The sequence below is a fragment of the Chionomys nivalis genome, chromosome 17 (genome assembly GCF_950005125.1).
Source record: "Chionomys nivalis chromosome 17, mChiNiv1.1, whole genome shotgun sequence".
NCBI lineage: Eukaryota > Metazoa > Chordata > Mammalia > Rodentia > Cricetidae > Chionomys > Chionomys nivalis.
Genome location: NC_080102.1, coordinates 25,579,675 through 25,596,293, shown reverse-complemented (window position 1 = coordinate 25,596,293; position 16,619 = coordinate 25,579,675). Strand labels below are relative to the sequence as shown.

The 16,619-nt window shown below is 35.0% G+C and overlaps 1 protein-coding gene across 8 annotated transcripts in view; it reads right to left on the bottom strand.

The window, feature by feature from the left end:
• The window catches only part of Phf20l1 (PHD finger protein 20 like 1), a 68,174-nt gene that overhangs the window by 25,663 nt on the left and 25,892 nt on the right, over positions 1-16,619 (bottom strand). For 4 of the 8 annotated variants that reach the window (XM_057791555.1, XM_057791554.1, XM_057791557.1 and 1 more), the window contains 6 exons: positions 16,382-16,595; positions 15,725-15,853; positions 10,529-10,611; positions 6,868-7,117; positions 4,710-4,898; positions 4,251-4,460 (listed from right to left, as the gene is read on the bottom strand). In XM_057791555.1, the coding sequence (XP_057647538.1) occupies positions 4,251-4,460; positions 4,710-4,898; positions 6,868-7,117; positions 10,529-10,611; positions 15,725-15,853; positions 16,382-16,595 (1,075 nt within the window). The other 4 variants (XM_057791556.1, XM_057791558.1, XM_057791560.1 and 1 more) reach the window with 2 other exon arrangements.

Below are 16,619 nucleotides of genomic sequence, written 5' to 3'. Positions count from 1 at the left end.
CTTCTAATGCTTAAGAATTCTTTATCTTCCAATAAGCAGCTCTCATTTATATGTGTATTTCAGTTACTAGCTTGATTTCTTTTTTTTTTTTTTTTCTTTTTTTTTTGGTTTTTTGAGACAGGGTTTCTCTGTGGTTTTGGAGCCTGTCCTGGAACTAGCTCTTGTAGACCAGGCTGGTCTCGAACTCACAGAGATCCACCTGCCTCTGCCTCCTGAGTGCTGGGATTAAAGGCGTGCGCCACCACCGCCCGGCACTAGCTTGATTTCTTTGTAAATGCGGAGTATCGTGAGTGCAGCTTCTGTGTCCCTGTACTGTGTCCTTTACCTTAGGCAAGATTTAGACAGGAAACAGATATCCTCAGACCCAGGTCAGGAAAGGTTTCTTTTGAAAAGGATCCTTCTTAAGAAACTTGATCTACTTTTCCTCCCAGAGGTTAAGAGAAGTAAGATTTCTGAAGCTGAATCTCTTTCTCTGATTCACTGGCTATTAGAATAAGCATTCTGATACTTATCATAACACAAAATCAAGGGTGTTGGGCATTTTTGTTATTTTGTTTTGATATCTTAACTTTCAGAAGAGTACCATTTCTTTTCTTTTCTTTTTACTTATTGCTAAAGTGGGCAGCAACAGTATTCCGAACCTGAGAGTCAGTCATGTAGGCATCCATCCCAGTGGAAGAATGTAGATCAATTAGTGCAAGCTCATAATCTCTATTGGAAAAACAATTAAAAGCAAAGTTTAACCTGGTAAGAGTCCTAAGTTTGCTAAACTACTTCCCAGTTAACTATCATTCTCACCAGTTAAGCTCCCCAGGAGTTTCAAGTTTAAAAAGCTGCCAATAGTGTTCTTGTAAACAATTCCTTATAGAGAAGGTTTAAAATAGAGAAACAGAATTTATTTTTATAATTAGGATAAACACCCACCAAATGCATGTACACATACACTCATTTACATGCATACATAAAGAAGAAACAAAAACCTGGCTCTTTGACTCTAGATGTACATCAACATAGGGAACGAACAGAAGTCCAAAATAACTTCAAGATAGTAAAGAACATTTAGGTAACAAAAATATTAAGAAAGCCAGATATGATGGCACATGCCTACAATCTAAGCAATCTGGAAGCTAAAGCAAGAAAACTGAGACGTCCAAACCAGTTCAGGGTACATATTATATTTCATACTACCTGAGCTTTGGACATAGCTGAGATCATGTTTCAAAGAAACAAAACAAAAAGCTACTACCACAACAGAAAAACAACAGGAGAAAAAAGCATGCAGACCACATAGAAGTTCACCGAAAGTAAACAAATGGACCCAATTTTAAATAAAAAATACAGCATAAACTGCATTATTTTCCTCAAAAAGAAAAAAATTCAAGAGTCACAGAAACGAATTCTTACCTTGTCCCGTTCAAATACCCTGTATACACTATACATGATTACGTATATCCCAACTTTAAGTAGCTAGCTTAGAACTATGCATTTGCTTGTTTTAAGCAAATATCTAGACTACTCGAGGTAGGAAGACCCAGCCTACTCATGAGTAACCCCATTTCATGAGCTGGGTCTTGGACTGAATTAAAAGGAGAAAGCAAGTAGAACACTAGCGTTCATCGTCTGTTTCCCGACCATGAATGTGATAAGATGAATGTCAAACGCTCCTGCCATTTTGTCTTCTCATTTTATATTCCCTAGAACTACAAGCCAAACGAACCTTTATCTTCAAAAACAAAAACAAGCAAAACTGCTGAGCACTGTGCTCATAAAATGTTAAGCTCACTTACATGCATACCAATAAGATTACAGTTCCACAAACAGATCTGTAAATGTAGTGCATGAAAATCCAAAGTTTTCACTTCCTTTGGAAATTGTCTTGCTATTTTCAGTTTCTGTGGAGGGGACAGCATGAATGAGAGACAAAGATGGGCTGAGTCTCCAGTGCAAATCTAGCCCCAGAGTATTCCTCAAACAGGAAAATAGAGCTCCTGTTACCAAAACAAAACAGCCAACCAAAACTAGCCATAACCAGCTGTCATAGAGTTGTCCTCATGCACACCATCCAAATTGCATGATGTGAAATTACATGTGAGTGGCTCTAACTGCCCAGGACTGAACACTTCAAACTGGATCACCCACATTTAAATAGCAGGAATTGCTTGCTAAAAAACTACAAGCAATGTAACAGATGCTAATCCCATGAGGATCCTTCTAAAATGGGTCATTCCCTCCCAGTGTCCCAACCTCCAGCCCTTTGCTGTACACACGACTTCTATCACTGCCATGTCCACTGCTCTTTGTTATATGCTGAAGAAACCTGACTCTTTCTACACTCATGTGATGCGGGAAGGGTGAATCCTTTACCTACTGACCTACATCTCACCAAACTCTCCAAATAGTAACTTCTATCATTTTAAAAGAGAAGACAGTGGTTGTGCCTTCTGTTTGTTCTTGCATAATTCAACATTATGAACATTATGACTACCTCTCCAAGGTAGTCAATCATATAGCTACAAACCTACCAGAAATTTAAAGGGAAAACAAACAGCCAAACCAAACAAAAGAGGACCCAGTTAATCTCCTGGTTAGAAGCAAAATCATTTAGACAAAGGATTTTGGTGTACAAACACTGTGGAATAAACAATATGGTTGACAGGAATTTTTTTTTAAAAAAGGTGTATTTGCCTGCATGTCTATGCACCACATTTGTACTATATTTTTAAGAGGCCAGAAGAGGGCACTGGATCCCCTGGGAGTGAGGTTACAGATGGTTGTGAGCTGCCATGTGTTTGCTTGGTATTAAAGGCAGGGCTCTCAGGAAGAGTACAGTACTCTTTTAACTATCAAGCCATCACTCCAGTCCTACATGACACTATTTATGACACGTACTTCTATTGATCTGTACTTCAGTCTTATCACAATCAATTCAAATATGTATTTTAAGGAACATACAAATATCTTCACATACGCATCAAAAATCATTTTTCCAGTAGGTACATGTTATTATAACATTAAGATCATTCTCATATATTGAATGCAGTGAGGAGTTACAGACCATTAAAATAGTACATGGGACCTTTACGAGGAAAACTTCCTTGAAAGGTCAATGATAAGTCAGGAATTTTGTGCAAAAAAAGGAGAAAATGAACTGAATTACTCTAAGATCAGGATAAGATGAATATCTAAGGACAACAGATCAGATCTGCGCAATGAAAAACTATCAAAACCAACCAATTTTCAGATGTGGGCTTTTTTAAAATAAGGAAACATCATCATTTATAAACCAATTTAAATCTTTATAGGTAAAACAGAATTGTAGATAATTATGTACTTGAGAATACTAACATTACTACTTTGAAAGAAAGAACAAGTTAAAGGCAGCAGATTAAATTAAGCTACTGATGTCATTTTTTTAGTGTGTAGCATGGACAGAACAAAGCAAACTATATTTTGGCTTCATCCAAGAAGCTGCCACCACATTCTTTGTGGAAGATGTTGTTAAACATAATTATTGCCAACACATTTAGCTACTTTATATTTGTCTCCTGATCTAACTTGATTCCAATCTCTCACCGGCCAGTTCCAAATTAATAATTTGCTTGGGAAGAAGACAACTGAAAAGTACTATTTGACTTCTGAAAATTTTATATATGTGTGTATATATACACATATATATTATTTTTATGAAACTTTAAAATTATAATATTTCTAAATAAAATGTTGCAACTTTACATAAGAAATATGAACCATGTTAGATTTAAAAGATCAACTTAATAAAAAAATTACCACCCCTGTTTTTGGATTATAAACAATGACATTACCTAAAAATGAGCTAAACATGGTTGCCCCCGAAACATAATAATAAATTATATTCAGACAGGATATTCTGTCTCCAAACATGGACATACACTTATGACACAGGTAACACAATTAAACTCAATCTAGATTCTATTTAGATTTAAATTCTACCAACATTTGTAAACCTAAGAACTCATCCCTTGAAGTATCTTCTTGCTTCATGAATAAAAATTTCTGCAATTGTATTTAATAATTTCTAATTGTAAAAGTAAGGATTTCATATAATCTATTTCTTGTTGTTTTGAGACAGGGTCTTGCTATATCACCTTAGTTGACCTAAAACTTGGTAGTTTGATCCAGCCTTAGAAGTCCTTAGAAGTGGAATTTCGTATTAATCAAGTGGAACTAAATATCAAAATGTTTAGGCCAAATTTAACTAAGAGATTCCTTACCAGAGGCTGTTGAAGCTCCTTTTACATCACTCACTACTTTGGAGGAGGGATTTGCAAATGACTGTGGCTCCTCCTTTCCTTCCCTGGAACATTCACCACCAGAAGAGGAAGAGTCTGGGGCTCGAGGTGCTATGACTTCTGAACCACAACTTAAATCAAGAGGGAGACAGGGTCCCAGCTTCTGGAGTGGCATATGTGCAATAGCAGGAACTATATAAAATCAAAAGGAAAAGAAAACCATAATATTAGCACAGACAAAATGGCTCAGTTCTTATCAGTATAGATCACTGGTATTTACACAGTGCCTGGCAAAAAGAAGACACCAGAAGGTATCTGTAGAATACGTGAAGTGCTTCTAAGTCCAAGAGACATTAAGAAAAAAACTTAATGTTCAAACAATTGTTGTTAGATATTTATCTTCCTTTACATTTGGTTCTATAGGAAATCAATATACATTACCCTCTGGTACTGAAGATTCTTGCTGATTCTGAGAACTGAGGGAGAATACTTTCCCATCAGTGGCTGAAGAGGAAGAAGGAAGCTTTTCTAGAGAATCATCAGGCATGGGTAAGGTGGCTAACCGCTGAGATCTTCTTCTCCGCTCACTATGCTTGCAAGGTCTAGGGGGATTCACAGGCTGTGGAGGACCTAGAAAAAGATCTTCAATGTTCACGAAGCAGATACATACCAGGATCATCTTATAATATTTAAGGAGATAAGCGAGGGGAAAAATGAGTCATATTCTGCCCTCTGGTGCTGCTACTAGATAACCACAAGAATGGAACATTTCAGAGGCAATCAAAAGGTGCCCTCTTCACAAAAAAGTTCATCAGAACTTCTAAAATCTAACCTTACTAGAACTCTAAGATAGTTCTATGGGACATTCATTTCCAGTAGCTCTCCCACAGTGTGAGACTGGAAAGGGCTCTCCAACATTGGAGTCTTGTGCTACTGTCATTTGCCTCCAGGAAAGCAGTTTCTTGTAAGCAAAAATAGGGGGAGGCAGGTAAAGGGAGAAAGGGAGAAAGCAGGGAGAGAAATTCCTTTGCTACATAGCAAGCCTAAGCAATCTAAAGGGAAAGGAAGGCAGGGGCACAGGTGACAGCTTGTACATACATTACACAGTTGGTGCTTTGCTTTCTTTCCTTCCCCAAGTGAAGCTACTGCAAATAACCTATCCCATCCTTACTCTCCCACATGGACTCTTACAGAAATCGGGGGCCTGATTCATTCAAAAAATTGAACACAAACAAACCAATGTGCTTATTATGGCCAAATTAGACTATAATTAACATGACACTATTCTTGCCCTTAAATATTTTTATTTGTTCCAACAACTAATTGTATCATTTATTTAACTTTTAGCAATGTTAACCCAAATGTTTGGATGATTCTTTAACACTTGAGAGTTCCTCTTTTACTCTGGACTATGAATTGTTGAATTATATAGTAGGTAGGATTGTATAGGTAATATAGTATTGCTAATTTAGAAAGAAGTAGTTTAAAGGAGCTGATGCTTTGAGTATTTAAGGATAACAATGAAAAATAATGGAAAAAGACAAGATGATAATGGGGAAAAAAATCAAAAGACAAATGTAACTTTTATGATACTGTGGTTGTATTAATAACTTCAAGATAAAATGCTTTTTGGTGTGGTGATAATCTAATGACTACTACTGTTTTTTTTAAGAAGTTTCAGAGATAAGAATTTTCTATTCCCTTTGTTTCTCCTTATTTATTAAAAGATAAAGACTGGTCAAAATATGTGGTTTAATGATAAATGTGAGACCTGAATGAAAAACAGATTAGCATGTTTAATAAAGTCTTCCAAACGCCAATATCATTATTCTGGAAGACACAATAGAGAACGGTTCAGAAGGAAATCTGCCATTCTTATTTCCTGATTACAACACTAATCTATTTGCTGAATAAAGGGGCAAAAGGAAAGTGTCACCTAACTAGACATGTACCAGATAACTGTTCTGAATGTTAAACCTGGGGTCAAATAAACCTTATCTTTATCTAGCCAAATCCATGTTAAAAACAAAACAAAAACCAAAATCCCTTTTTTAAACATCTAACACTGAAATGGTGGTAGCCAGCAGTCAAATCTTTATAACCAGGAAGGCATTCTCCTTTCACTAAGAATGAGACAGGACTCAAGGCTGTCTTGTTAACGTAAGAATAAATAAATAAAGTGCACTGGGGAACTACAGGTAAAAGGAGATGCCTCCTACCTGGCCACAGGAGGAATGAGGAGTTATGTAAAACATCCACCAAGGGTCTTCCTACAGTTCTTTTTGTTTCCAGGGGTGTTTTGTTTGTTTGTTTTTTGTAATGAATCAGGCCTTGTATTATTAGTTGAGGAGAGTACAACTGCAGTGGGACTCCTGTCATTCGACGGCAGGGCTTCTTAAAGTGCACTACAGACTTGGAACAGTAAAGCAGTAGGGAATGTCCATGATTTCTACTCTTGAATTAGTTTTAAGCTTTCCGTCATATCCACTTAATTTTTGAGTTTTCAAAAAGCAACTTCATAAAAAACAATAGTACTACAACAAAACTGCTTTGAATCTATCTTACAGGATAAGTAACTATTTGTAAAGTCTGTGCTCACTAGTTTTATTTATCACTGAAGAAAGCTGAGATACAAGCGTCAAATCCTTGGCTTGTATTAATTCTGGGGCAAGTGGTGACTTAGGGGTTTTTATACACCCAGAAGACTCTCCAGATTCATGTTTGCATTTCTTGCTGCGAGCCTTCCCTGAAGACAAAGTTGAGGATAACAGTGCAGGTTTCTGAGTGTTGGCAGAACTGCTAATGACAGCTTCATTTTTTTTCTGACTTTGAGGTTTAGGTGAAATCGCCTGAATAAATAATAAAAAATTGATATTTTTATTTTGGTTTCTTCATTTTTCTTCTTGTAGTCTATTTTTGATTGTTATGCAACTTTAGTATCCAAAAACATTGTTAAGCAACATATAACATTTCTATTACAAATGAAAAACCAAAAAGAACCCCACAAATTATGAACTAAAAGTTGACTAGACTGTCTTTAAAGGGATACTGCCAACTATGAGTCTGTTTTTTAATGCCTATGAAATCCTTCCATATTAAATATCCTATTGGACAAACTTTTTCAGTATTAATTTGAAATTTCTCTCTTCTGAAACTGCAATTGTCAATCTTATTACTATCAGCTAAGTGAATGAAAATAAGTATTCCAGGTTTTGAAGCTCTGAAGGAATACATTCAAACGTCTGCCTTTTAGAAGAGTTTTTACAACCTCTGTCATCAAGTGTGTGACTGTCTCAGTAGACAGTTTCCCTTTAAAGAAAGATCCCAACAGGAAAACAATGACCAAATTAACAAAACATTCTCTTTAACTCATTTTAGTGCTGAAAGCTAGTTTCATAAGCAAAATGCATCATGAAATCAGAGCTACCAGCAGTAGAGAGTTAAAAGACTAAAAAACAATACAGAACAAGCAACAACTACAACAACAACAACATAAAAAAGATAAAGTGTAAGTTAAAACATTGGATTTAAAAACAAAATACGTCGCATTCTTAGATGATGTTTACCTTATTCCTGCCAACTGATACTTTTAAAAAAAATTAGAACTTTTGTCAGTTCTTTCTTTAAGAACATTTTATTCATGTGGCAGTAAAATTCCCTGGACATGTAAAAATAAGTGTGAAAGTATCGACTGTTAAAGACAACAGAAAGCAGCCACTGTCGGTCCACATTCTGTCATACTGCAATGCCTACACTGATTTTTATGCTGATATCTGACAGCAAAACATGAGACACGATCTTCTAAAAACTGATATTAGAGCAAGCTACTATAACGAGTAAAGTCACTAGTCCTATGAATAACATGCCTGTCCCCAAGAAACTTTAATTTCCATGTATTTGGGAAAGGGGGATGATCATTGAATTTGTAATCTTCAGTTTTCTAGAATATAAAAGATCATTGCTTGGGAATCAAATAAATAAATAATTCTGTCCTCATTAAAATAAAAGTTACTTAGACTCTGGTGGGGGAAAATTATATATTTGATATTAAATATGGCATCACTGAATGTTCTAAGATGGCATGCTAAGGATCTGACACAAAAGGGCCTGTGTCAAGTGTTCCATTCATTCAACTTTCATTTTCTACTCTTGAATTTCTTCACTACTAATGTGTGCAAGTGGAACTTTCATTTGAAAAAGAACTCCATGACTGGAAAGTATTCCTAAGCTTATCATAAAAGGTGTTGCCAGGAAAGTAATTACAGCCATTACTTGTAAATAAACAATTTTATTGTTCATCTTCACATATGTGAGAGACATCACTACAGCATCCATTACTCTTGAGTTACAAAGTTATAAAACAAGATTTTAAAACTTAAATTAATAACTTGGTAAGGTGCTTAACTTCTAAACAAGGACAAATTAACATATTTAAACCTTACTGAATTGTTATGCATCAAATGCAAGTTTTATCCAAAAGTAAATATAACATGACATTTCCCTAATACAATTAAGTAATCTATAACTAATAATCTGATAATGGGGTCCAAGACCACAGTTTGAATCTATAACTCCATTAGCACAGTAAATTGTGGTGTAGGCATGTTATCAATCTGTCATAACTGGCAATATAACTTCTTAGACAACAGAAGTTAGCAACAATCAAAACTCATTTAGGTCTCTTGCTGATACCAACTGAGATAGTTAAGAGTTTTATAACTCGGCTTTTTAGCTTAGAAGCAAGGCTAACATATAGCATAAAAATGAAGAGTTTGGTTACAAAACATTTTCACATTGAAATCAACCTGAATAACAAAAAAAAAAAAAAGAGGGAACAGCATGATGTTCCTTAAACTCTAGAACAGTTTACAAAGGTTCCATTAATGATTATTGGTCTCTGTTACAAAATTGCTAAGGACTTTGAAAAGTATTGAATTATGCAAGTACTAATAGCCGAGTCACTCTAATTTCCTTTTAAAACTGATTTTCTGAATTGGTTACTGACCTCTAAACTAACTTCTACATATATTAATTTTCACAATCACATTTACCTCAAAGATTATGTGTAATGAAAGATTGACATTGTAATGAATTTTCCAGAAATATTTTATTACCCAAGTCCCTGATATGTTGCATTCTGAGTATAACGTAACAGCTATAGGAATACAAAATAGTTATATCTGGGACCTTGAATATAGTCATACACAGTAAAAAAAAAGTTATTTAAAATTTGGTTGGTATACTGACAATAACGGCAAAGACTTAACCGTTTGATGCTGATAGAAAACCAGAAAGTATGAGTCATTGACATATTGATCAATTTAAAGGACCACTGATTTAATACAACATTAATGGAGGTACCAAAACAATTTACTGCTTTCAAATCAGGCCTGAATAAACACTGAAAAACTCAATACAATATCAATTAAATTTGGGCTATTCTTTAAACACATATAGAGAAGAACAAAAGATACTCATTTTAAAGTCTTCTTTACTAGGCTACTAATAAAGAAAATTAAGATAATACAAAAAGGGTATATTGAAACTACATTAAGGCTCAGATTTTAAAACAGGAGAACCAAAGAAATCCAGTTATGGCTATTACTGTGTTCGTACAGTGCCTAAGCAGGTCAGCCCTTAGAGGATGGAAACGCATGCACAGCTCATTATGTACAGTATTGTGGGAATTCAAAGGTAGACACGGCCAATTCTAGCCGTAGCCTTCAGTTTTAAATTTCTCTATTAGGTGGTTTAAGACAGACCCTTAAACAATTTTTAAATTCTCTTTTTATTGTAGTTATTAAAATATACATCCTAGCAAAAAATTTATGGCTCATTGATCAATTCATAAAACACAGTCTAACAACACCAACTGTTACAATATAAAAGAAACTTCTTATAAAAGAAGTTTAATTAGATGTCAAAAAACCCTGTTTAAACTCACAAATAAAAAGTATTTGTGTAAGGGTCTTTTTGAAAGCTAAAGGTGTCCAGCTGGAAGCTCATACCCTGGGACGCCTGTCTCCAAGCCTTCTAATTTTGGAGACAATGGCGTTAATATCAGGCTATGGAAAACATAAGCTAACGAAGTCCATAGTTTATCTGCATACTCGGGAGAAGGCAGAGATAAAAATATATCATCAATGAGTCAGTGCTCTATTCCCATATCTGATCAGAGGGACAACTGCAATCACGTGGGTACTACAGCTCCGTGACCACTCCAGTGGGACGTGAAACAATCAAATGCTACCATTTCATACCTGCTCCAGGACTGGAGCTGTTGCAGTGCAGTCTTCTTTTTTTTCAGCACCATCTACCCCAACAGCTTTGGATGCCAACAAACCTTGAGAAGAATTGTAGAGAAATGGCTTGTTAGAAAAAAGTAATTAGTAATTTCTGCATAATAAACTTCTAAAATGATAGCAGATGAAATTTCCCATATATAGAAAGTATTAAAATGCTATCTTTTAAAAAATGCAAACACCCTTAACAAGAGACTAAGTCAATATTGAGAGTTGTTCACATACTTGGGTAGTATTTTTCTAGATATTACTTTTGAGATCCTTAAATATACACACTTATTTGGGGAAAAATGTTCTGGCTTCAAAGTCCAGATAAAGATGGTTTATTTTGCTAATACTCATAAAACAGAGTAGAATATCTTTCTGTCATCTTGCTAGTTTTAAAAAAGTATTACTAAATTTTAATTCCAACCTAAATTTTTTAACCTAAACTTTGTGCATTTGTATCAGTGTTCATTTATGTCTTATTTTCCTACAAGAGTTTCAAGACGATTTCATGGGCCCATTTTATATAAAAGGGGAAGAGTGTATGGGTCATTTGAACACTTTGCCTGACAACTTCATTCTATAAATGGTGACAAAATGAAAAGTTCTATCACTAACACCTAATTTTAGAAGATAGAATTCTTGATTTATAATATAGCTATTTTCAAAAAACATCAAAATTTGGCTGCCTTCATTAATAAAGGCATCTAGTTGAATACAATTCTTTGCTCATTCATTCAGTACTTTCTGTGAGACCAGGTTTATCAGGACTTTAAAATGACAAATACTCAGTTTTATGGCTGCTTTGTTTAGAAGAGGAAACATATAACAAGTGGTACCAATAGCAAACATGATATAGCAATTTTTATCAGCTTTATTACTGAAACTGTTAACATTACTTCACAGAAGGGAAAGAGTTCCTTGAAACACTACAGGATAGAGAGCTACTCACAAGGCAACATGGCCTGACTTTCTCAAGTAACTATCCCAAAGGTATTAAGTAACCTAGATGGGAACACAAATATTCACATGGCCTCCCTAAAGTAGTAAGAGAGATAAATATTACATGAGGCAGAAGGCACACTGGCTTTACTAGAAAGATGAATACCTACAGCTGAGTATGAAATGGAGGCTCAGTAGAAAACAATGATTTTGATACATCAGTGACTGGTACTCCACCTATTTTGAAACAACAGTCTATATAGTTTCTCCCTTTCCCAATAATAGAGTTAGACTGACGTGAGAAATAAAGAAATATAAACTATTTTATAAAGGTTTTAGCACACAAATTCAATCTTAATCACACTGTTCACATTTTATATGAACACAAAGGTGTAGTTTAGATTATTTCTTTAACATTTAAAACAACAGTCACTGTTCTTTTTTCTTTTCCAGTTATCATTCTTGAGTACAAATGAGCTACTGAAGTTTTTGTTAAATGATACAGAATCAAGGTCTTTTTATGTTAGGAAATGAGCAGAAGTTCTATCTTTTAAAGCTATTCAAACATGACAAATATTTGTCATTCAACATATAAATTATACTTATTCTGCTTCATTTCATAGAAGTGATAGAATGGATTTTTTATTCATCAGGAGATGAGATGAATTATAAGCTCAAATTTCAAAATATGGTACAAGTTGTAAAAGAAACAAAACAATTCATCCATAACCTATTGTAATGGTATAGACCATACTGATTAAAAAGCTATTTCCATATAGTTGTTGGGAAGAAAAAGGCCAGTCTTTTCATGAGGCCATAGATAATAATAAGACACAACAAACTACTTAAAATTAGATTTAAAAATACACTGCTATCTGGAGAATTCAAAAGCTCCAAATATAAGCAATAAAACTTTGTATGCTGGATATGTCTATTTAAAATGAATTACTAAGCATAAACAAAAGGGGAAAAATGACAAAATAGACACTTGAAGAGGAGAATCTACTTCTGCCTGAAGAGAAAGTCCAAAACCAGTTACCTTTTCCTGCCAATTCTAAACCCAAAGTAAATGAGAATTTGAATGCAACAGACACAATAGACACAAATGAAATTAATTTTAATTACTGTAAATACTTATTATCAATACATTACAAACAGTATCTTAGAGAATTAATGATACAGAATCAAGATATTAAACAGTAAGTAGAAGTAGAATATCAAATAATCACAAATCCTATCAGCAAACAAATTCATTTCATAATAATCTACTTCACTGAGAAGCAGGAGGCCAGAGCTCCCTGGAACACAAAGTGGTGTGCTCAAAATACTGGTGAACTTTATGTGTCACTAGTAAATTTAATCTCAGGATTTTTTCAAATATTTCAGATATGCCTGACATTGCCCAAGCACTTCTTACTTCCAGCAATGCCTACAGTGATTAGAGTATACCAACTACTACAAACTATTTTTTATTATCTTACCCTGTGCTATTATTTTACAGTTGCTATTTTCAAATCTCCTAAAACTCAATTTGCTTGCAACTTGTTTTAAAGTTATGAATTCTGGCTTTCAGTGTAAAACTATCTACCTCAAATGAATATATATATATATATATATATAATACCATATAATAGAACTGTCAATAAGGCACATCACATATTCAAAAGCAATAACCAAGGGGAATACACACATATACAGAATCCAACTACAATTTTATTTCTTCCTAGCTGCAAACTTTGAAAAATCTCATCACTTTATCATTCTCTATACAACAATCAGATTAGAATCACCATAGGATTAATAGAAAGGGAAGGAAAGCAAAACAGTGCATCATTACACAGTTAAACTTATCCAGTTGCTGGTTCACTAATCTTCACCTAGATTTTAAAAAGTAGAGTGAAATGAGACGAGAGTAAATGAGAACAAACTGCCATGATTCTTGCCCATTTTCTCTTGTAAAGGTAAGACACACATAGAACTTGGTAAGTTTAAAATACAGCAAAATTTCAATATGAATCTGCTATTTTACACTAGTTCTCATTTCTTTTCATGGATCACAAATAAAATTTCTTGTACATAAGCAAATCCAGGGTTGGCCAACTGAAGACAATCTTAATATGGCATATTTGTGACATGAAATCAAAAGTAGAAGCAGAGAAGCTAATTGTGATACATTTAAATCTTCTGAGTTAATAATGGGAAAAGGCCATAAAGGCTTCACATGGGTAAGACCTTATGTGTTATTCTTGTTGCCAAACATCACATTTAAAATTCCTATGGAAAACTGAAGAAAAAGTCCTTCACAGAAGGCCTGAGGTGTTACTAAGCAACCAGGATGACAATGTGAGGCACAAGGTAAAAGGTTCTTTTTTTTTTTTTTTTTTGGTTTTTCGAGACAGGGTTTCTCTGTGGCTTTTTTTTTTGGAGCCTGTCCTGGAACTAGCTCTGTAGACCAGGCTGGTCTCGAACTCACAGAGATCCACCTGCCTCTGCCTCCCAAGTGCTGGGATTAAAGGCGTGCGCCACCACCGCCCAGCTCGGTAAAAGGTTCTTTTATCCTTACTACTGTCTCTCCAAAGCCATGCATCACTGTGGACTCACTTGTTTTTTTAGTTTGGTTATTTCTTTAAAAGATGACCTTGCCCCTCCCATTAAGGCATTTAGAAGCAGGCATGTGTCAAAGAATATTGGCTGAAACTAAAAACAGGTGATATGGCTGAAGGAGGAAAACCCATGATGCTGGGAAGCTGGCAATTAGTTGTATCCTGTCAGTGGCATTTCCGTCTTCCTTGGTCTTGAATCCGCAACAGTGTAGTTTCAATCTTTATCACAGTAGAGAGAAGCAGCTTTCCACTCTGCCCTGCAAGTAGCACTGAGTTCTGTATTCTATCTCAAGTTGACAGCAGAAGTACCAATTTAGAGAAGATTTAGGCTTTCTCCAAGGCTAACAATTTCTAAAGAAAAGGGTTCATTGGGTGAAGTAATGCTAAGATATTTCCTGTACTAAGGGCAAAAACAACCCATATCATAGAAATCCATGAAAGTACCATAAAAAAATGGAATAAGCCTGATCCCCACAGTGCTGAAAGAATCAAAATCCTCAATGGGCCCTGTCATAGAGCAGCTCACAAAAGCCCTCTGCTCCAGGCATCTGTCAGTAGGTCTCCTCTTCTGAAAACAGACACAACCACACTTAATATTTATTTGTGGCCCTAACAAAGGAGCTAATCTTCTTCAAAGTACTTAAATCAATTCCAAAAAATTATTCAGTTTTATTAAACCAGAGGCCCTTGAAAATATTTTGTTCTTAAAAATCAGATGTCTGGGGAGGGACTTGGTCCTGCCTCATTGTGATATGACAAGCTTAGTTAACTCCCCATGGGAGGCCTTGCCATATCTGAGGAGTGGATGGGGGCTGGGGAAGGAGGTGATGTGAAGCAGAAGGAGGGGAGGGAGGGGGAACTATAGTTTGTATGTAAAATGAATAAAAAATTTAAAATAAGAAAACAAAAAAATCAATGTCTGAATCATTAAAATATTTAAGCTTCCCTTTAAATGGTGAATTATAATCATGTTTCATTTAAATACTAGAAACTAATAAGGCTGAAAGCCTAGAAGTGTCAGGTGTAGCATGTTTGGTCATGGCTATAACACTTCAATTCCCTCTTCTGTCAGCACTAGCCTGGCTAGGGTTCTATGCATTTTTATTATCCCTACACTACTATATGCTACATTACAAGAAGGTACTCTAGAGTCCAACTTCAAGAAAAAAGCAGGGAGTAACAAATGAGTAAGGAACTTAATTTACTCAGATATCCAAATTTTTATAACAAATGGTTCCATTCTTAAGCCTTGTCATCTGTAAGACATTTAGATGTAAAAATATTTAAAACTGAGAAATGAAGCCACCACAAGTTGATAAATGCAGATAACCCATTCTGACAGAAACTATTCCTACCACGGAAGAGATTTCAAGACTACAGACTCTTATAACATGGGAACTGATGGATCCTCACAACATCCCTGTGAGGTAGGTAAGAAATTCATGGTATTTTCAGCTTGTAACAGACAAAGCTGACAGTGTTGAGAGATGCTTACTTTGAAGAACCAGAAAGTAATCAACTCATTACACTGAGTCAAAAGATCAATTTTCCTTTATTAAAAAGAGACTATTCTAACATGAATCCCTTAGCCTCCCCCACTGCCAAAAGAATCTTTGTAGTTTACCAGTAATCTTGTTAAGTCGTGCTCTCTTTGCCTGAAATGAGTTTCCTTGATTATTTTTCCTCTTGTTTGTTAATGTGCTCTCTGGCTGTGGAAAGACGATCTTTGGAACGCTGTCTATGTGAAGTCCTACTTTTAATAGAACACATATATGAGAATTTGTCTGGAATCCAAAATTAAAACATACAATTAATAGATAGCAAATTAGTAAAAGTGCTTTGTACATTACTTTTTTAAATCTAATGCTTGATTATGACTGGAACAAATAAAAATCTCTCTGGATTGATACAACAGAAATAAAAGTCCCCTTCCTTCTTAAAGGAAAGCTTGAAGAGAATAATTTCTTCTATACAGCACATGGAAACAGCACAATCCCTTAAACACTTAAACCAAAACTTTCAAGTAAAAACCTACTAACAAATATAAAATGATTTAGACTCAAGAATATTGAAAGCAGTATACCAGTATTTGACAGTATATGCCAGTATTTGACAGTATCCTCATAATTATGTATGAGATAATAAAATTAGTCACCTAATTAAACTAGTAACAAATAATTTAATTCTAAGTTCAAAATTATAGGGAACCAAGAGATTTGGGCTTATTGCTACCTCAGTTTACCTGTGTCACAAGAAAGGAAAATAAGAATGTATTTTGTACCAAACGGTTCACTAGATGTGGGTAGCTCCTCCTTCTTCTCAGTCTCTACTGTGGCTCTGCAAGTTGGAGTTTCTGCCTTCCTTGAAGGCACTGTAAGCCACTTTCCCCCGTCTCTCTCTTTCTCTTTATTGCTGTTAGCACTGGTCCGAGGCTTAGTCACTGTCTTATTTTTTGCTGCAGCTGCAGCAGCTGCTTTGACTAAAGCAATCCAGTCCTCCAAAGGAAAACATAAAACATG